Genomic DNA, 23,420 nt, shown 5'->3' with positions numbered 1-23,420 from the left:
GAGAAGGAGGGTATAAGGTGGGAATAGGGTGGAGAGAAGGCGGGGAGAGTAGGCACAGAGAGGGGATAGGGCAGGGATAGGGGTATAGGAGGAGTGGGGTATGTGGGGAGAAGGAGGGTATAAGGCAGGGATAGGGCCTATCATGCCAGACTGCCTTTCTAAGACAAACTAGCTGACTAAGGACAGGTGGCACAAACTCACATAATCCCAGCACCCTGTAGTCAGATGCCAAAGGGGTCTCTGACTTTAAGGGAAGCCTGCTCTACAATGTGAATTCCAAGTCTAGCCAGGATTATACAGTGAAACTCTGTCTCAGTCCATCCCCACCCCTCAAAAAGACAAGTTTACAGCCTTACACAATACACACAAGCCTCAGGCAAGCTACACTTTGACCCCAGGAGCATTCTGCCAAAGCACAGTTCTGGTTCCTAAGGTTCGTGTCCACCAAACAATGGCTGACCCAACAGCTTGTTTCAGAAATCCCAGTGAACACTTGCAGTGACCTCTCCCCATTGTAAATCATGGCACAAGAGCTGTAAAACTAGTTACCAAGAACCCAAGAGTCCTTGAAACTGAGGCCTATCTGGGAGGTGCACTACTAATAAATGCTATCTGCTGCTACTGCAATCAATGTTGATGGATGGGACATGTGGATTACAATAGCTGCCAAATACCAGGCTTCTGTTGGTTAAAACCTAGAGAAATAGCCTCCAATCTGACAATGGAGAGCTGTTGGCTTTTATAGCTGAAGCAATAGGCCTCTAGTTCTTAGGCCCAGGAGGTGAGAATTTCTAGGTCTGCCAGTTTAGCCTGTAGGCCATAGGCATTTGGGCCCAGAGTGCCTCTTCTTGATACCCATAATTTCTAATTGAGTAGAAGGATCAAGGCAGCTCGTGAGGAATGGGACTCAGGCCACTGTCTCCTCCAGCATCTTCAACTAGCATCCAAGTCTAGAGCTGTGGTCTCAACTTAACAGAGATGAGGAGAAAAATGACAGTTAGTAAAAACACCTGCATTTCCCATGGTGTATTTGAGTAAGAGGTGGTCTCTGTCTTTAGAGATTATGAACTAAAATATGACACTTAGGGGGTCACTGAGCTCTGATCCATGATGGACCAGAGACTCATCTTGAAACACTGGCTTTTTTGGACCTGTTTCTAGCCATTGATGGTGTCTCTGGGCCTATTTGTCTGTGGTTATTACACTTATCCAGAAACCACTATGAATATGTCTGTTCCAGTCTGTTTGGCAGATTGTAGCACCATGTGAGGATTACTGGGTTTGACTAGTACCCTTGAGATACGAATGCAGCTCACAGAGTTCTGTGTTAATTGAAAACATATTAGGTATATACAGATGAAATAACTAATGTATGAAGGAGCCAGAAAATTACAAGAACAATGTGTTGTTCTGACCACAGCTATGGGTGTGTGGTGAAAAGGTGTCTAGCTCATGACCAGCTGAGGTTACCAGAGGGTGATCATGTCATGAATAAGAGGTAGACTGCCTTAGAATTCCAACGTGAGTAGTAACACAGGCAGATGAATCCTTTCTTACAGAGAAGCTCAATTCCTTCTCTCTTAGAGATAAAGAAAAGTTCAGAATGCTTTTCACTCTGGGACTCTATAGTGTCTGACATGGCCCAAAAGTATTCATGAGGACAACATGCTCTGTGTGTACCTATGTGTGCTTTTGAGCAGAGGTACCTCTGTGTGTGTGTGTGTGTGTGTGTGTGTGTGTGTGTGTGTGTGTGTGTGTTGTTTTCTTGTTTTTGCAGGATCATGCTATGCAATCACAATATTTTAGAATGGGACATGGAAACCAAAAGTAATATCTCAGTAGAGACAATGGTGAAGCAGAAATTGATTTGTGTGTTTTTTCTTGGCTCCTAGCAACTAGATTGCTTACCCAGGATAATAAATATTTTCAGGTGGGGATTGCCTTCCACATTCTGGCAACGATTACAAATACAGGTTTCAATGAACTATGTTTGGCAAAGGAAAATAGAAAATAGTGAAATCATTTAACAGACAGCTGTCTTCTTCCTTCATTTAAAATGCCAATTTGACTCTGTTAGGTATATAGTAAGTCACTGCAGCCAAACTAGTGTGTCTGTAGAGAAATATATAATCTGCTTGGAAGATACAACACCTAAATTCAAGAAAGGATCCTCTTTGTTTTTTCTGACTGTAAGAGTTTATGATTTTTATGAATCCTTACATCCATGGAATATGTCCTTAATATGTAAAGCATTGCGCAAATGAAAGAGAAAATGAGGAAATAGAAAATGTATGAAACATTCCCACCAAACATAGAGGCACAATTTAAGTTCTTATTAGTTGTTCCTTTGGAAATTAATGAAAGACAGTATGGGTAAAATTTGCAATAGACCAAAGTGATTCTGTCTGTGTTATGCAGCATTTTCTTTTTAAAGATTGAATGATGAAATTTTGGTTTGTGAAGTTGCCTATGATATAATGATATAATTGTATTTGAAATCTCAGTTTAACATAAAAGTGTCAAGGAGGAATATGTTACAAGAGCATAAAGACCAACCGTCTTCATTAACAGCCAAATGTACTAGAAATGGTGCAGAGGTAACTTATTTAGTTATCAGTAGTTAGTGTTTCGATGATGGAACAAAAAAGCAACGTCAGTATTAAAGGGGAATTGCGAGATAATATAACCATGGGGCTTTCTTCAAAGCAACAAAATCGTAGTATTTTAGACTGGGACATGGAAGCCAAAAGTAAAATCTCAGTGGAGAAAATAGTGATTCAGGCAGTGATTGGCTTCTTTCCTCTTGGCTCTAGGCAAATATATTGCTTACCCAGGACAAGAAATACTTTCAGGTGTGGGTTACCTCACAGATCCTGGCCATGATTGCAAACATATGTGCTAATTTTTTTTTAATGAGCTATCTCAGGCAAAGACAAAGAGATGAAAGTGTGAAGAGGAATTTTAAACGGCAGTTGCATTTATCCTTCCTTTGAAATTCCAATCTGCCTCTGTTAGGTATAGGCAGGTTACTGCAGCAACTCAACTGGGTTTGTAGAGAAAAACATAATATGCTGGGAAAACAGAACACCTAAATTCAGGATAGGAATATGTTTTTCAGCCTGTAGGAGGTCATTGTTTCTGCATCTCTTCACTGGTAAGAAGCACGGATTGTGGTCAGTTTTGATTCCTGCTTTCCACCCTTCCACTTTACCAGGGACAGGGAAAATATGCCGCATTTAAACACAGAGTGGATTCTGGAAGGAGAAATTTCAATGTAAACATTCATGGGACATTCCATTCTGAAGGGGAAAGAAGAGATGGCTTCTTCACAGGTAAAAGTATCTGTGAGTATGGGACAGGTTGACTGTCCTTACAAAATTACTTCATTGTCAGGACTTCTGAACTTTCACTGTCCTGACTCTAATTTTCAGATATATTTTTCTTATTTGATTCTCATTATTAACTCTTTAAAACTTATGTCACCAGTGTGCTTAAGGCAACTTATTTGCAAACCTTTTTTTTTTCAGGACAACTTCTATGAAATAAAAATATAATCTGTAAATATCACAAATTTTCTCATATCAAAGATAAATACAGGCACTCAATTTTCACAGAGAGAGATGAGTCATTATTTAACAGTGAATAAAAGCCAATATTTTATGAATATTTCATCTGAAGGCCTCTTTTGGTAATTCTCATCCTTCCTATTGATTGAAACTTTAGTAGCACCCCTCATTTCATTTGATCCCCACAAGGCTCCTCACCCACAAGTTCAGTGCTGCTTGCCTATTGCATCATTGCAAAGAAGTTAGAAAAGTCTTTTTCTCAGAATATAATTTAGTTTTAAAAAGCATATTAGTTATTTATAACAGAACAATTTCTATAATTAACTTATCTTTCCTTGTTTCAAACATAGAATTTATCCAATGGCCATGAGGAAATACTGTTAATTTTATTTTAAGGGTCAACTGACTTTCAAGGATGTGGCTATAAACTTTTCCAAGGAGGAGTGGAAATGTCTGGACTCTGATCAGAGGGCTTTGTACAGAGATGTCATGCTGGAAAACTACAACAACCTGGTTTCTGTGGGTGAGAATATTTTTATATCATGCTTTCTACTTCATCTTAGGGATGTCTAAAGCTTCTACTAGCTAATATTTTGACTTGATTTTTCACTGCTTAGTTTATCTCAGAAATTTTTATAGGTATTGATTACTGTCTTATATATAGCTAACTTCTTACATCCCTTTACCTTATTTTTACATTTAATCTAATAATAGTTCATAACTTTTCTGCTGGTAGCTAGTAGCACTTATATGTTAATCCAGTTTGACCCCATCGTTATCATGTTTTCACTATTATTTTACTTGTTATTTCATTTTCTAATGTTGTTTTAAAGAAGATTAAATACAGAATTTTAAAATTTATTGAGTTATGAAGAGTCTAAATGTCTTGAATGAATTGAGAACTAGTAAGTCATTCATGTATACCTTCTTCTTTTCCATCTTCCCTATTTGGTACAATCCTATGCTAGTGCACAGCTACATAGAATGGTGTATCTGTTTTTCTCTTTGAATTCACAGGCATTTCTGTTTCAAAAGCAGAGGTATTAACATGTCTTGAACAAAACAAAGAACTCTGGATTGATGATAAAGAGGAGATAGAAGAAAGAGAACCAGGTAAGATGAAATAAAATGACACAGCCTGCGAAGACTCTAAACCTAGAAGCAATCTAGACCTGAAGAGTGTTTAGACAAAATCTTCATCAGAAAGTAGGCCTAAGAATTTCTTTTAGAATAATATATGAAATGTACAGTACATCATGGATCTTATATGATTTTTTAACTTTTTACCTGAATAGTGTTGATATGAAGTATATTATATTATAGACATTTGACAAACTAGTAGATTGTTTTGTGTTCTAATTACTGAAAATATTTTGTTGCAGATGAATTATAGATAGATTTTGGTGTTTCAATTACTTATTCCCTTAAAAGGATTTTATATTGTATATTTTGCTCTTAGTTTTTCTCTCTTTCACATCAGCCAAAGTACCCAGTCTTTCCTCACTAACTCAATATCATGATCTCTCTCTCTCTCTCTCTCTCTCTCTCTCTCTCTCTCTCTCTCTCTCTCTCTCTGTGTGTGTGTGTGTGTGTGTGTGTGTGTGTGTGTATATGTATGTGTTTCTCTCTCTGTGTGTAACATATATATATATATATATATATATATATATATATATATATGTGTGTATGTGTGTGTTTGTGTGTGTGTGTGTGTGTGTGTGTGTGTGTGAGAGAGAGAGAGAGAGAGAGAGAGAGAGAGAGAGAGAGAGAGAGAGAAGAATAGAAGCCAAAATTAATTTAAACATGGAATTACTTTTGTGCTAGTAACTTCTTCCAAAGGTGTGGCATAACATATGGTTAATATATCTATATCTATATCTATATATATATCTATATATATATCTATATATATATATATATATATATATATATATATATATATATAAACCCTATTTTCCCCTCTCCATATATCTAGTACTACAAATGGGTTCTCAGCTTGGTTGACAATTTGTACCTCTTTCCCCTTCTCAAAGGAGGATTTTCTGCCTTGAATTTGTCCATGTTGTCATTGGGTTAATATGGGAAGTAGCCTTGGTCTGTCTATAAGGTACTACTTACTGAGAATCACCCAACACCTCTGGCCTTTATAATCCTCTGCCTCATTTTCTATATAAGTCCCTGAACCTTGACAGGAGGGGTGTGATAAAGATAACCCACAAAGGACCAAGTGCCCCAAAGTCTCTCAGTATCTGCATTTTGTCAAGTTGTTGACCTTCATATTAAGCTTCTCTATTGAAAGTTGAGTGATGCACAAATCTATTGAAAGGGAATATGCATTTTGGAGGCATATCATTGGCATTTTCATTTATAAGAATAGTAGCTTTTAATATCAAGCCCATGACTTTTTTATTCTCAGATTATTGGCTTCCTAAACAGATCAAATGTGGGTTACAAGTAACAAAGTCACCTTAATGTCATTCAAAAAGTATTGAGTACTGACAACGTATTTGCAGAACTATTCACACCAGTGAGCATATCTTGCAGGAAGGTCAGCATTGAACATCATAGAGTTCATTTCTATGTGACTCTCACTTAATTTTGTCTTTCTATTACACAAGTACTAGTTGCCAATACTATGAGTGCAAGTCAGTAGGGGTAAAAATCCACTTTAGCACCAGTTCAATATGTTTGCTGCTATATGCATGAAGTGTCTTCAGCTATAGATTCAATTCCTCAGGTTTAGAAAGGAAATAAATGTATATGGAATTACCTGTGATATTTCAGTGAAACGTAAGTCCTTTAGCCAATACCTCAAAATGTTCTAGCTCATATTTTTATTCTATTTTCTGTAATTAGTGGCATTTTACTTTGAGTTATTTTATTGTCTTTCTTAGTCCCTTAAATGGATTTTCATATGCAAATGTGTAAGGAAGCTTCTATAGTAATATATTTCCATAAGTTATTGAAAAGATCTTTAGTGTGAACTAGAGAAATGGTTCAAAGTTACAGCTTTTGGAATTTAATCTTATGACATGAATTCAATCTCCATGATGCACATGGGAGAAGTAAACTTCTACTAACTATCCCTTGGTCACATGTTTGTTCCCACACATAAAGGCAGTACATAAATATAAATTTAAAACTATGCTAGTAGTGTGTTCTTTTTTTTTGAATGAATGAACCTTTTAATAAGAACTATAAGATGCAGTGGTTTATGAGAAGATAGTTATCTCTTAAAAACAATAACATTTCTTAATATACTAGGCAAAGGCTAACAAAGATATCACATAAAATAGTTCAGAGTTAAGCAGGTGCTATAAACAAATGACAGCTAAACAACAACAAAAATACCACTTAATAGAAGACATTTGTAGGGTAGTATGAAAAGAATAGTAGTCCGAGTACAGTCATAACATCTAAAATTGAAAAAGATAAATATCATGATAAGAAAAAGAGACACAGACAGAATTTCAAAACAAGGGATACTATTTGGTATAAATATTAGCAATGTACAACTTTTAGGGTAAGGGAGGAATTTAAAATTTAAAAAATACCAGTGATACGGAAAACAAAATAAAACATATAAAAACACACATTTAAAATAAATTCTGCCTTGAAATTGCAATTCTGAGCTTCTTCCTAGATTGTAAAGATTGACATCTGAATGGTCTGGGTCGGGAGTTTAGCTTGGGAGAAAGCCAGGAAGATCACCAGCTTGTGGTCTCGGGCTCATTCTTGGTGTCTTAAAGTGAGTCCTGCTCATAAATTTGCATATGGAGGAGCCCTGGGTATAAATAGCTGCTTTACCTTTTGTTTTTTTTTTCATTTTTTTCTCCTTTATTAATTTATTCTTGTTACATCTCAATGGTTATCCCATCCCTTGTATCCTCCCATTCTTCCCTCCCTCCCATTTTCCCCTTATTCCCCTCCCCTATGACTGTTCCTGAGGGGGATTACCTCCCCCTGTATATGTTCATAGGGTATCAAGTCTCTTCTTGGTAACATGCTGTCCTTCCTCTGAGTGCCACCAGGTCTCCCACTCCAGGGGACATGGTCAAAGGTGAGGCACCAGAGTATGTGAGAAAGTAATATCCCACTCTCCACTTTAGTGTGGAGAGTGTTCTGTCCATTGGCTAGATCTGGGTAGGGGTTTAAGGTTTACCACCTGTATTGTCCTTGGCTGGTGCCTTAGTTTGAGCGGGACCCCTGTGCCCAAATCTGCCTATCATAATGTTCTACTTGTAGGCTTCTAGGACCCTCTGGATCCTTCTACTTTGCCATTCTCCCATGCTTCTCTCATCTAGAGTCCCACTAGAATGTCCTCTCCTCTGTATCAGTTTCCTGGTAAGTGAAGGCTTTCGTGGGACATGCCCCTTCGGCTAATATGCAGATGTAAGTGAGTATATACCATTTGAGTTTTTCTGCTTCTGGGTTAACTCACTCATTATGATCATTTCTAGCTCAATCCATTTATCCATAAATTTCAGGAATTCCTTGTTTTTAATAGCTGAGTAGTATTCCATAGTGTATATGTACCACAGTTTCTTTATCCATTCTTCTATTGAGGGACACTTAGGCTGTTTCCATGTTCTGGCTATTATGAATAAGGCTGCTATGAACATGGTTGAGCAAATTTTCTTGCTGTGTGCTGGAGCATCTTCTGGGTATATTCCAAGGAGTGGAATAGCTGGGTCTTGAGGAAGCCCTATTCCCATTTTTCTGAGATAGCACCAGATGGATTTCCAAAGTGGCTGTACTAGTTTGCATTCCCACCAGCAATGAAGGAGTGTTCCTCTCTCCCCACATCCTCGCCAGCATGTGGTGTCGCTTGAATTTTTGATCTTAGCCATTCTGATGGGTGTTAGATGGAATCTCAGAGTTGTTTTGATTTGCATTTCCCTGATGATTAAGGAGGTTGAGCATTTCTTTAAGTGTTTCTCAGCCATTTGATATTCCTCTGTTGAGAATTCTCTGTTCAGTTCCATGCCTCATTTCTAAATTGGGTTATTTGGTTTGATGGTGTTTAATTTCTTGAGTTCTTTATATATTTTGGATACTAGACTTTTGTCAGATGTAGGGTTGGTGAAGATCTTTTCCCAGTCTGTAGGCTGTCGCTTTGTTCTCTTGACAGTGTCTCTTGCCTTACAGAAGCTTCTCAGCCTCATGAGGTCCCATTTATTAATTGTTGACATTAATGTCTGGGCTGTTGGTGTTCTGTTCAGGAAGTTGTCTCCTGTGCCAATATGTTACAGGCTCTTTCCCATTTTTTCTTCTAAGTGACGTAGTGTCTCTGGTTTTATGTTGAGGTGTTTAATCCACTTGGATTTGAGTTTTGTACAAGGTGACAAATATGGGTCCAGTTGCATTTTTTTACACATAGACATCCAGTTAGACCAGCAGCATTTGTTGAAGATGCTATCCCTTTTCCATCGAATGGATTCGGGTTCTTTGTCGAAAATCAAATGACCATATGTGTGTGGATTCATATCTGGGTCTTCGATTCGATTCCACTGATCAACCAGCCTGTTGCTGTGGCAGTACCATGCTGTTTTAATTACTATTGCTTTATAGTACAGTTTGAGATCAGGTATGGAGACTCCTCCAGAGCACCTTTTATTCTACAAGATTTTTTTAGCTAATCTGGGTTTTTTGTTTTTCCATATGAAGTTCAGAATTGAACTTTCAATGTCTTTAAAAAAATTGTGTAGGTATTTTCATAGGGTTTGCATTGAATCTGTAGATTGCTTTTGGTAGGACATGGCCATTTTTACTATGTTAATTCTCCCGATCCATGAGCAAGGAAGATCATTCCATCTTCTCATGTCATCTTCAATGTCTTTCTTTAGAGTTTTGAAATTTTTTTCAAACAAGTCCTTCACGTGCTTAGTTAGAGTAACTCCTAAGTATTTTATATTTCTTGTGGCTAATGTGAAGGGTGTAGTTTTCCTAATTTCTCCCTCTGCAAGCTTGTCATTTGTGTATAGGAAGGCTACCGACTTTTTTGAGTTAATTTTGTATCCAGCCAATTTTCTGAAGGTGTTTATCAGCTGTAGGAGTTCTCTGGTGGAATTTTGAGGGTCATTTATTTAGACTATCGTATCATCTGCAAATAGGGATAATGTGACTTACTACTTTCCCATTTGAATACCCTTGATCTCCTTATGTTGTCTTATTGCTCTGGCTAGAATTTCGAGTACTATATTGAAGAGATATGGAGAGAGTGGGCAGCCTTGCCTTGTTCCTGATTTTAGAGAAATTTCCTTGAATATCTCAGCATTTACTTTGATTTTGGCTATTGGCTTCCTATATATAGCCTTTATTATGTTGAGGAAAGTGCCTTGTATTCCCGATCTCTCTAAAACTTTAAACATGAATGGGTGTTGGATTTTATCAAATGCTTTCTCTGTATCCAAAGAGATGATCATGTGGTTTTTTATTTTCAGTTTGTTTATGTGGGGGATTACATTGATGGATTTTCATATATTAAACCATCCCTGCATGCCTGGAATGAAGCCTACTTGGTCATGATGAATGATATCTTTGATGTGCTCTTGTATTCGTTTTACAAGTATTTTATTTAGTATTTTTGCATCGATGTTCATAAGAGAAATTGGTCTGAAATTCTCTTTCTTTGTTGAGAGTTTGTGAGGTTTAGGTATCAATGAGAGTATGGCCTCATAGAATGAATTTGGTAATGTTCCATCCCTTTCTATCTTTTGGAGTAGCTTGAAGAGTATCAGTATTAGCTCACCCATGAAAGTCTGGTAGAATTCTGCACTGAAGCCATCTGGTGTGGGCTTTTTTTTTTTTGGTTGGGAGACTATCAATGATTACTTCAATTTCTGTAGAGGAAATGGGATTATTTAGCTTGTTTATTTGTTCTTCACTCAACTTTGGCAAGTGAAATTGATCAAGAAAATCATCCATTTCCCTTAGATTTTCAAATTTTGTGGCATATATGCCTTCAAACTAGGATCTTATGATTCTTTTTATTTCTTCAGTGTCTGTTGTTATGTCTCCCTTTTCATTTCTGAGTTTGTTGATTTCAATACTGTCTCTCTGTGTTTTAGTTAGTTTGGCTAATGGTCTGCCTATCTTGTTGCCTTTCTCAAAGAACCAGCTCTTGGTTTTGTTGATTTTTGGACTGTTTTCTTAGTTTCTATTTTGTTAATTTCACCCCTGAGTTTGATTATTTCCAGACATCTACCCCTTTTGGGTGTTTCTGCTTCTTTTTTTTCTAGGGCTCCAGTTGGGTCATTAAGGTGTTTATATGCGATGCTGCCAATTTCTTTTTAAAGGCACTTCGTGCTATGAATTTTCCTCTTAGCACTGCTTTCAATGTATCCCACAATTTTGGGTATGTTGTTCCTTCATTTTCATTGAATTTCAGGAACTCTTTGATTTCTTTCTTTATTTGTTCCCTGACCCAGGTGTCATTTAGCAGAGAGTTGTTTAGTTTCCACATACGTGTAGTGTAGGCTTTTTGTTATTTCTGTTGCTGTTGAATTGCAGCCTAAGCCCATGATGTTCTGATAGGATACAAGGTATTATTTCAATCCTCTTGTATCTGTTGAGGCTTGCTTTGTGAACTACAATGTGATCAGTTTTGGAGAAGGTTCCATGGGGTGCAGAGAAGAAGGTATATTCTTTCTTGTTTGGGTGAAAGGTTCTATAGATATCTGTTAGATCCATTTGACCAATGGCATTGGTTAATGATGTTATTTCTCGGCTTAGTTTCTGTTTCGATGACTTGTCCTTCAGTGAGAGTGGGGTGTTGAAGTCTCCCACTATTATTGTGTGGGGATCGATGTGTGGTTTAAGCCTTTTTAGCATATCTTTTACAAATGTGGGTGCCCTTGTATTGGGAGCATAGATGTTCAGAATTGTGATGTCATCTTGGTTGACTTTACATTTGATGAGTATGAAGTGTCCATCCTCATCCCTTTTGATTAATCTTGGTTGAAAGTCTATTTTGTTCGATATTAAAATGGCTAGGCCTGCTTGCTTCTTGTGACCATTTGCTTGGAATATTTTTTTCCAACCTTTTATCCTGAGGTAATGCCGATCATTATGGGTGAGATGTGTTTCTTGAATGCAGAAGAATGTTGGATCCTGTTTATGCACCCATTCAGTTAGTCTGTTTCTTTTTATTAGAGAATTTATGTTGAGAGATATTAATGGCCAGTTACTATTAAGAGTCAAAATTTTGATGTTGGTTCCCGTCAAGCGTTTGTGTAGTTGTGTTTTTGCCATGGTATAGTTATCTATTTCCTGAGTAGTTTTGGATTTAGCTTGACCCTTTGGGATGGAGTTTTCCTTCTAGTACCTTCTGTAAAGCTGGATTTGTGGATAGGTACTGTTTGAATTTGGTTTTGTCATGGAATATTTTGTTTTCTCCATCAATGGTTATTGATAGTTTTGCTGGGTAAAGTAGTCTTGCCTGGCATCTGTGGTCTCTTAGGGTTTGCAGGATCTCTGTCCAGGCCCTTCTGGCTTTGATGGTCTCTGCTGAGAAGTCGGGTGTAATTCTGATAGGTTTGCCATTAAATGTTATTTGGCCGTTTTCCCTTGCAGCTTTTAATATTTTTTCTTTGTTCTGTATGTTTTGTGTTTTGATGATTATGTTATGGGCAGTTTTTCTTTTCTGGTCAATTCTATTTGGTGTTCTGTAGGCCTCTTGTATGTTTATAGGCATCTCTTTCTTTAGATTGTGGAAATTTTCTTCTATGATTTTGTTGAGAAGAGTTTCTGGGCCTTGGAGTTTGATATCTTCTCTTTCTTCAATGCCTATTATCCTCAGATTTCTTCTTTTCATGGTGTCCTTAATTTCTTGGATGTTTTGTGTCAGGAGTTTTCCCGATTTGGCATTTTCTTTAATGGTTGCTTCAAGATCTGTTATTGTATCTTCTAGACTTGAGATTCGTTCTTCCATCTCTTGGATTCTGTTAGAAAAGCTCAGCACTGTGTCATTCACCTTCTTCTCTGAGGCCTCACGTTCTCGTTTTTTTTTTCTGTCTGTGTGTTTATCATTGAATCCATTTTCATCTTCATATCTTGAACAGATTTTTTAATTTCTTTCATCTGGTTGTTTATATTTTCCTGAAAATTTTCCAGTTCCACTCTATGTGCTTCTTTTATGTCTCGCACCTGTTTTGCTGCGTCTTCCTGCATCTGATTTCGAATTTTATTTGTTTCCTCCATTATCATCCTCATTACCAAGGATTTGAGGTCATTTTCTTGTGTTTCCATTGTATTTGAGTTCTCTGGGTTGTTTTCTTTGGGATAGCTGGGAACTGGAGATGCCATGTTGTTTGGGGTTTTTTTGCGTATGCTTTTATGCTGTCCCTTAGACATCTTGCTGTCTTTGTTTTTGTTGCATAACTTCCAGAGATGAGTGGAGGGAGTCTGATGATAGATTCACTTGTTTTCTCATGATTTCCGTAGGCTGGAAGCCCTGATAATTCACTGGTGTGGATGGCAGGAGGTTAGCCCCGTAGTTTTGGGCTCTCACAGCCAGTGATCCTCAGCTCCCCTTTGCTGTGGGTCCTGCAATCGTTCTGGGTGCCTGAATGATCATTGGGTCAGGCCAAGGTATCCACAACCTTTTGGGTCCCCTGCCAAGTCCAGCCATGGATACTGGGCCTGAACCATGCGTGGAGCTCATCTAGTTTCTCAGGGCCTGAACTGTCTGCCACAACAGGAGAACTGTGACTGCACTGAGCAAGCACCCAGGGTGGAAGTGAGTGCTCCACCCAGCCTGCGTCACAGCAGGGAAACCGCGACTGTGCCAAGCAAGCACCCAGGGTAGAAGTGAGTGCTCTGCCCGGCTTGCGTCACAGCAGGGAAACTGCGACCGCACTGAGCAAGCACCCAGGGTAGAAGCGAGTGATCTGCCCAGCTTGCGTCGCAGCAGGAAAACCGCGGCTGCGCTGAGCAAGCACCGAGTATAACTGAGCGCTCTGCCCAGCTCGCGTCACAGCAGGAAAACTGTGTGGAGCCCAGGGTGGAAGCGGGCACTCCGCCCAGCCTGCATCACAGCAGGGGAGCTGTGCCTCGGGCAGAATTGCCCGCCGAGCCGAGCCAGCCTCTCCATGGCACAGCTCACTGAGCAAACCCAGGACTCTGGGGCTGAACCGTCCACTGAATCCAGCCTGGGTCTCAAGGCACCACATGACCCAAATCCTGTCCAGAGTCCCCTCTCCTGCAGCAACTCCCACCGTCCACCACACTAATCGCCTCCACTGGAAGGCCTTGAGCTGCCAACCTCAGCCACTGCCGCTGGCGCCGCTGTTGTTGTCCCCACCGCCGCCGCTTTGATCTGAGAAAGTCCTCGCTCCTCCCGTGTGCAGGGGCAGGCAGGTCCTCCACACCCTGGTCCCTCCGAACCGTGGAGCACTTCGGCTGCCGTGGTGTGGGGACCTTGCTGTTCCTGGCTCAGAAATCTGTGCAATTCCCTTAATTATTTGCTGGAGCTTTCAAACACAGTCCACACTGCTCGCCGCAATCTTGTATCTTAGTAGTGTGTTCTTGATCTCTAAAATTATGTTCTATTTTGTGCCCCATCTCCTGATATTATTTTTTCTTTATGACACTATCTTTATTGTTTTCTTATTTGAAAAACAATAAAAAGTGTATTTAGTGCCTAAATAGCTACCTGACCATAGATACTCTAAGTAAAATATCCAAGTCTTGAAAGCTAACATACCACACAAAAGAAAATATGTAATGTTTGTTCTTTGACGTTCCTCATTTACACTGATTGTTTGCCCAGATGGGTTCAGGGCAGAATTTAGCATACTATCACGCTAGAACTAATCCCAGGATTCTTCAAGTTTTCTTCAGGTAGAAATTCAAGGAACTTTACCAGTTTTTACCTTTAAGAATCCACTATAAGGTTGCTATAAAACTAAACAAAAATGTTTGTAAAAGTATTCTTTATGAAAATTGCAGCAAAAATTGTCAGTACTCTATTTTAAAAATTTAATAAGATACATAAAAAGATAATAATAATAATAACAATAATAATAATAAAGTATAAGCAGACTGCCATGTAACTAGCTTATGATAATGTTAAATGTCTTTGACAAAATGCATCATCATTACATTATATTTCTATACCCTAAAGAGGTTTACCACAAGCATTGAGACAGTAACATTGTGGTGTATGGAGAGAAAATCAAACTAAATCCATTAAAATCAGGAAATATAGAAGGATGTCCATATCTTCATTACCTCTTAAATATACTTGTTGAAATCATATCTAGAGAAAAAATATTACGATGACTTTTGGAGAATAAACACAGGATAGAGAAGGTCAAAATATCCTTAATTCTTTGTGATGATGATTTTATATATAAAATTTGACAGGATATTTGTTGCTTCTATACTCAGGTTTTTGTTGGTCTGTGGTTCTTTTGAACAACACTGTCATCCCTAGTGATAATACACACACACAAACACACATGCCCTACATGTATAATGTATGATATATATATATATACATATATATGATATATATATATATATATATATATATATATATATATATACATTATGTGTAAATATAAAATAATGCTTTCATGGGGCTATACCTATATGACCTTTATTTATTAATTAATAATTTATTTATTAGTTTGTTTGTTTGCTTGGTTTACACCCTAAAATTAGCTCCCTTTCCACCTGGTTCCACTTTCCTTCTCTCTTCCCCCATCTCTCTTCCCTACTCCTCAGAAAATGGTAGACAAGAGCAACAACCCACCCCAGCACATCAAGTCACAGGAGTACTGAGTCCATCCTCTTCCTTTGTAGCCTGCCTTTGGGAAATGATTGAAATTTAAGCAAAAAATTCCATGTGAGAAATAGTTCTCAGTCACTTTATTGGGGGATCCCAATGAAATATGAGATGTCCTGTGGCTCTATCTGTGTACTGGCCATAGGTCCAGTCCATGCATATTATTTGGTTATTGCCTCAGTCTCTACAATCCACACTGGGCCCAGTTAGGTGGCTCCGGTGGTCTCCTTCTGACGCCCCTGTCCCTTCCACATCTTTCTAGCCTTCCTACTGTCTCTTCCACAAGACTCGTTGTGCCTTACACAATGCTTCACTGTGAATTGTAGCATCTGTTTTGATCTGCTGCTGGGTGGAGCCTCTCAGAGGACAGCAATGCTAGGGTCCCACCTGCAAGCATAATAGAGTAACAATAGTGTCAGGGTTGGTTCTCTCTTATGGGATGGGTTGCAGGTCATGACAGGCATAGGTTGGACAGTTCCTCACCCTCTGCTCTATCTTTATCTCTGGGTAACTTTTAGGTCAAAACTTTTGTGGATGGGTTGGTGTTTCCCTCCCTCCATTAGGAGACCTGTCTAGTTAGTGCTCAGCGTCTTGCATTTCCATGACTTCTCCTACTACAAGTCGCAGCAAGTAACACCTCCATACACTCCTAGAAGCATACCCTGTCTTAGGCCTTCAGCTTGTCACAGAAATGCCTCCCCATATGACTTTTCTTTTTCCTTGCAAACCTTCTGTCCTACTTCCCCTACTCTCACCAGCTCTGATCTCCACCCTCATGTTTTTTTTAGCATTCATTCTCCTACACTGTTCATTCTTTGCAATGTCTTCTATGGTCTCTAGTATATCTCAGTTAGTTTGATATTTAAGCAACCATGTCTTTTGGTTCTCCTTGTTCTTATCTTCTTTGGGCCAATGGTTATCCTGTACTATTGTTTTAAATTTCACATACAAGTGCGTACATAGCATGTGCATCTTTCTGTTTCTGGATTACCTCATTATGGATGATCTTTTATACTTCCATGCCTTTAACTACAAATTTTATGGTGTGCTTGTTTATAATAGATGAGTAGTAACCCATGATCTCATTGTACCACAGTTTCTTTATCCATTTTTTAGTTGAGTGGCCTCTACGTTGTTTCCTGTCTCTGTCTCTTAGAACTAAATCTCATGTTAACACAGTTAAGCAAATCTCTTTGATGTACAGTGGATCACACTTAGACTATATGCTCAGAATTTGTACAGCTGGGTTGTGAGGTAGAGGTATTCCCAATATTCTGAGATAGCACCGTATTGATTTTCAAAGATGTCATACAAGATGCACTTTTACCCACAATGCAAGAATGTTCCACTTTCTTCACATCCTTGCCAACATGTGCTACCACTTGAGGTTTCAATTTTCATCAATCTGCTGGGTGTAAGATAGAATCTTAAAATCATTTGCATTTCCCTGATTATTATAGGTGTTGAGCATTTCTTTATGTGATTCTCAGACATTAAATATTCCTCCGATGAGAATTATCATTTCTTCTGTGTACCCGAATTTTAGTTGGATTAATTAGTTTGACGGTATTTGATTTTTTTAGTTCTTTATATATTTTGTATATTGCCCCTTTGTCATATGTTTGTTTTTCCAAAATTCATTCTGTTTATATTTTATGCAATAGTTTCAGGAGTTTTATTATTAGTTCTTTGAAAGTCTGATATAATTCTGTGCTGAAACCATCAGGACCTCTCCTTTTCAGATGGGAAATTTTCACAATTGCTTCTGTTTCCTTAGGGATTATAGGACTATTTAAATTGATTACTTATTTCTGATATAAATTTGGTATTTGAAATCTATCAAGAAAATGGTCGATTTTGTTTAGATTTTTCCAGTTTTTTGAAGTACAGTTTTCTGACATAAGACCTAGTGATTTTTTGGATTTCCTAAGTATCTATTGTTATTTCTCCCTTTTCATTTTTGACTTTGATGATTTGGATATTGTCTAAGGGATTATCCATTTTTTTTATTTCCTCCATGAACCAGCTCTAGTTTCATTAATTCTTTGTACTATTCTTTGTTTATAACTAACTTACTGATTTCAGCCCTGATGTCACTTCCTGCAAGCCATTTCTCTTGATTGTGTTTGCTTCTCTAGAGCATTCACATGAACTGGTATGTTTCCAATATGAGAGCTCTACAATTTCTTTATGAGGGTACTGAATGCTAGGAACTTTTCTTTTAGCATTGTTTTATTTGTGTAATATTTTCACTACATTTTAGGAAGTCTTATTTCTTTTTTTGTTTCTTCACTGAGTACTGGGATGTTCCATGTGTGCATAAGATTTTGTTATGTCTATTGACAAAGTCCAGCTTTTATTCATGGTGATCTGCTAAAATAAAAGATGTTAATGCATTTTCTTGTATATGTTGAGGACTGCTTTGTGACCAACTATATGGTTGTATATTATAGAATGTTCCATGTGGTACTGAGAAAAAAGTATATTCTGTTGTGGTTTAGTGGGAAGTTCTATAGATATCTGTTTGGTCCATTTGATTCATGACATCCCTTTCATTAATCCTCTGTTAATTTTCCATTCTTCTCGTCTCTTTTGATTATTTTTCATTGAAACTCTCTTTTATTAGTTATTAGAATGGCCACTCCTGCTTGCTTCCTTCACCTTTTTGAACAAATTTTCCTATATTTCTTGGAGGCATTTATATATATATTAAATACTCTATTATATTCATGAGCATATATTTAAGGCCATTTTCCTGAGTGTCAGCTGTGTTTGTATGTTGAGAGCATATTGTATTAAGGTAGTTGGATTGTGTTGGTGCCATATTGCCCTGGTTTATTCTGCCCTTTAGCCATCTGCTTGCTCCTTGCTTTGGCTGGTTGTTCCTGGAGATCTCTGGACTTCTAGAGCATGCAGGAGGAGCCATTGGTCATATGCTGGGATCTGGATCTACTCAAGTAGCCTGTATCTTTTCACATCAGGCTGTGTCCCAGTTGGACCTATAGTGAGATGATTGGGATATGGATGTCTGATATGTGTGATCCTTAGATCTGGCAGGTCTCTTCAAGGTGGCTATTAACAGTGTGAAAAATAGGCTGATAGGTCTGTTTTCAGGATTGCAGGACTATCCAGAAGGTCAGAGCATAGAACTGTTTCTGTTAGCACCTTGGATCCCCTAGTTTCTCTAGGGAACATGTGACATTGCTTCCTCTGCACTCACTGAGCTCCTGGTTCTCAGATTCCATGCCTGCTGGAGTCCTCATTTTTAGAATGAGGCCCTGTCTACTCCTATTTTCCAGCAGTTATTAACATTGAGACAAGTAGAACTGCAGGCCAGAGGCTCAAACCATGTCCCTGGTTTCCAGAAGCTTTTTTTGCGGAGGTCATTAGCTGTAGCCATGAACCTCTAGAACCCAGGTTTAGGTAGGCTGGAAGGTACTAGTTGACTAAAACCTGGGACAGTGTGACTCTTGAACCTGGGTATCAGCCATATGTGGCCTGCTTGATGTGTCAATAGCTCTTAGGATACCTCCTCATACCTAGGAAATACAGGCATTGCTGTTTTAGAGTCCACAACTTGGTTACTTACTTGGTCCACACTCTCTCCATCTCTGCTACTCACACATTGTGCATGCCTTAGAGCAACATCTTGGAGTGCTACCTTTGAAATATTTGTCAAAAATATTTCTTCTTCTTTTATATTTATCTTTTGTTTCCTTCCGGTTGGGAAACTCTTCCCCATTTCTCACATTATATTACCTCTATTTATCCTATCCTACAAATAACTATACCAAACAAATGAGTGATATGGAAATGAAAATGAGTTTCCAAATACATTTCATCTGCAGTATGGATTTTTGAATGAATAGTTTTCATATGTTAAAAAATATACAATCATAAAAAAGAAGAACACACACACAGAGGTATTTTATGTACTTGTAAGTACACATATCTATATATCTGCACACACACACACACACACACACACACACACACACACACACACACACCCCAAAACCAAAAACACAAAGAGATAGAAGCAAATTGTAAGTAAAACATTTTTTCTCCTTGAAAACGAGAGTAGGGACCAATAGAATGTTACTCGAGTAATGCTGGAACAAAAGAAGCAAAAGGAAATGTAATGAATTTTCACTTCAATAGAAAATATATTTTAAGTAATGTTTGACTGTTCAAATGTCAGGTCTGGAATTTCTTACTTTAATTTACAATAAAGATATATAGTACTATGGATTCAAAATTGATTTCAGGCACATCAAGATGTTTAACTTGGTAAGAATTCCTTGGTTTCTAAAGATCTTATTAGTCTCAGTGAATATTCCTTAAGGTTTGTAAAAATTTTGAAACCCTGTATTTTCATGTGCTGGGCATGGATTTTACATGATACACTTAAATTTTTTCATTTTTTTCTTCTGTTCTTTTTAATATTCTTTTTGATTTTAAAATCATGACCTAATCTTGCATTAGGATGAAATACTGAAATATGTGTTGTAGTTACTCATTTCTTTCATTAATTTCTTCATTTATTTAGAAATTGGTGTCCATATTGTAAATTGAATGTCACAGTGCAGAGTAGATTTTTCTTAATGTGTGATAGTTACAAAAATTTTGTTTGACATAATCTGATACACTGAATATTTAATGAAGATATATATATGATAGTTTCATGAAATATCTTCTAACATCCATTATGATCAGGACATTTGTTTCTTTAGAGAAAAATTGCTGCAGTTCTGCATAATATCATTTTGCTATGATCCACAGGTTGATGCCATTTATGTAGTATTTATCTATATTATATTAATATGCATCTGAAATATCATGTAGTGATTTACTTTCATTTCTTTCAGTTTTGTCTTGTTACCATACTAAGAAGCAATTCCCAAAGGAGTGTACCCAAGATTACTTCCTGAAAGAAATAACAAGAATATTTGGTTGTAATGGCCTTTCAGAGCAGGATAGAAAGAAGTTCTGTGAATATTTATGTGACAGTGAAGTTCATAAAACAAGTGATTATGGAAATGATCTGTGTGAAAAATACATGTGTTTCATTTCTGAAACAAAAGATCAAGAAACTCTGGCTTTCCCTGAGAGACCTCAGTGTTTGCCATTCATAACTTCACAATTGGAGGCTCCTCAGAGAAAAGGTTCTCAACAAGTTTTGAAATACAATTTGATTCTGCACAAAAATAAGAAAACATTAAGTAGTGAACCTGTAGGCCAACACAGAATAGATATTGGATGCAAATTTTATAAATGTAATCTGTGTGGAAAATCATTTACCAAGCCCTCAAAACTTCAAGTTCATCAAAGAATCCATACTGGAGAAAAACCTTACAAATGTAGTGAGTGTGGAAAAGCCTTTACCCAAAATTCAACTCTCCAATGTCATCAAAGAATCCATACTGGAGAAAAACCTTACAAATGTAATGAGTGTGGGAAATCTTTTACCCAATACTCAACTGTCCAACGTCATCAAAGAATCCACACTGGAGAAAAACCTTACATATGCAGTGAGTGTGGGAGATCCTTTACCCGGTACTCAACTGTCCAGCGTCATCAAAGAATCCACACTGGAGAAAAACCTTACAAATGTAGTGAGTGTGGGAGATCCTTTTCCCGGTACTCAACTCTCCAAGATCATGAAAGTATCCATACTGGAGAAAAACCTTACAAATGTAATGAGTGTGGAAAAGCCTTTACCCAAAATTCAACTCTCCGAAGTCATCAAAGAATCCATACTGGAGAAAAACCTTATGAATGTAATGAGTGTGGGAAATCTTTTACCCAGTACTCAAATCTCAAAGTTCATCAAAGAATCCACACTGGAGAAAAACCTTACAAATGTAGTGAGTGTGGGAGATCCTTTTCCCGGTACTCAACTCTTCAAGATCATGAAAGTATCCATGCTGGAGATAAACTCTATAAATGTAATAACTGTGAAAAATCATTCAGACTGTCCTCAACACTTAAAGATCATCAAAGAATCCATACTAGAGAAAAACCTTATAAATGTAATGAATGTGGGAAATTCTTTACTTACTCTTCAACTCTCCAACATCATCAAAGAATCCATACTGAAGATAAACCTTATGAATGTAATGAGTGTGGGAAATCTTTTACCCGGTATTAAAATCTCAAAGTTCATCAAAGAATCCATAGTGGAGAAACACCATATAAATATAATATGTACAAGAAATCATTTACAGTGTCCTCAAATCTTACAGCTCATCAAAGGATCCATACTCAAGAAAAACCTTACATCTGTAATGAGTGTGGGAAATCTTTTACCCAATATTCATCTCTCCAATACCATCAAAGAACCCATAGTTGACACAAACCATATAAATATAATAAGTGTGGTAAATCTTTTACATATTACTCATAATTTCAACTAACCACTGATTTCATACTGGGAACAAACATTACAAATGTAGTGAATGTGGAAAATTCTTTACCACATCCTCAACTTTCCATGTTCATCAAAGAATCCATACCTGATAAAAACTTTACAAATGTAATGAGTGTGGGAAATCCTTTAGCAACTCATCAAGCCATCAAGTTCACTACAGAAACCACACTGGGGACATATATTACAAATGGTAAGACTGTGGCAAGTGTTTTACCTTGTCTTCAACTCTCCAAATTCATCAAAGAATCCAAACTAGAAAGCAACCTGATAAGTGTAAACATATAGGAAATACTTTTGGAATTCCTAAACTCTTCAAGCCCACCACAGAATACATACTCAAGTAATACCTTATTAATGTAAAGAATGGAATGTCCTTTACCCAGAAATCATATCTTCAAAAACAACAGATCATGCAAACTGGAGACACATCTTACAAATATGACAAATGTGGCAAATACTTTAGTTCAAGCTAAAACGTTAGAGCACATAGACATTTCCTATAAGAGTCTACCTTGACAGGTAATTACTGTCCCAGATGTCAGTTGATAACCATGGTTTTTCAATGAGAAAAATTCTTGTAAGTATTTAAACAATGGTGAAATCTTAGTCATTATCAGAGAACCCATATCAGGAATCCTAATATTTGTAGGAGTTGAAAGATTTACCCAGAAATACACCTTACATTTTTATCGTATCATTATTTGGAAAATTAAATAAGAAAAATGTTTCATACTATTTTAATCTGATGCCATTAATTAGTAGTGCAATAGAATTCATGTGAAACTGAATAAAGAAATCAAATTTTTAAATGTAAGGATTTATGCCAGGATAATATTACTAATACCTTTGCTAAGACAAGCCTGTTGCATAATGTTCTGTATAGTTTAATATGGTAGAATACTGGTGAGTGTAAGATATATGAAAATTATTTCGTTGGTTGTCTTTGTGCTTTTTATGGATTATACACTATATATACTTTTAAATCTGAAGCTAATCCCTTATTTGTCATGATTATTAATAAATATATTACACCTGTGTTCTATTAATTCTGCATTACTGGAATTAATATTCATTACATGCTGGGATGTTGTTGTTAATATCATTAATTCCACAGTTCATAATGCCAAGAAAAACATGTTAGAAAAAGACAAAATTGATCCCTGTTGAAAAGCCTTAGGAAGAGAATATCTGGGGAGCAGTGGAAACATTGAGTATAGTAAGACCTGAGCATGTGCATTTTGTAGGAAAAGTCACTGCCATTTGGATCCATTCTGGGAAGATGGGATTAAGGCTTTAAGAGGACAAATCTTTCTCTGGTCCATATGTTTATGCTAATAGAGTATGTGAAATATTATCCATCATCACATTCTCCTTTATAGGAGTTTGATCTAAAATATTGCTCCCCTAAAGAATCTGTAGCTACCAAGATGAGGCAAATATGCCTCATCCCTAGTTATACATAATATTCCTGCCTCTTAGCAATGCTGAGTGTGATCCTATGTAATTGGGACACAATGGATGATTACTTTAGGTATTCTGTTGACAAAAAGTAAACCAAAAATTACCTCTATAATTTTATATTAAAGTGTACCTATTCTGTAAGAAAATTCAAACTCAAATGACCTAAATTCAT

At 37.2% G+C, this 23,420-nt stretch overlaps 1 protein-coding gene across 1 annotated transcript in view; it reads left to right on the top strand.

Moving 5' to 3' along the window:
- Positions 1–22,833, top strand: part of LOC311591782 (uncharacterized protein) — a 165,286-nt gene extending 142,453 nt beyond the window's left edge. The window contains exons 3-4 of the mRNA XM_084803419.1: positions 4,584–4,679; positions 20,226–22,833. Coding sequence (XP_084659545.1) covers positions 4,584–4,679; positions 20,226–21,508 — 1,379 coding nt within the window. The 3' untranslated portion in view covers positions 21,509–22,833. The remainder of the gene's footprint in view (positions 1–4,583; positions 4,680–20,225) is intronic.
- Positions 22,834–23,420: the final 587 nt, after the last annotated feature.

This window comes from Acomys minous (assembly GCF_964271855.1).
Source record: "Acomys minous genome assembly, contig: scaffold_52, whole genome shotgun sequence".
NCBI classification, from domain to species: domain Eukaryota; kingdom Metazoa; phylum Chordata; class Mammalia; order Rodentia; family Muridae; genus Acomys; species Acomys minous.
This window is presented reverse-complemented; position numbering and strand designations above follow the sequence as displayed.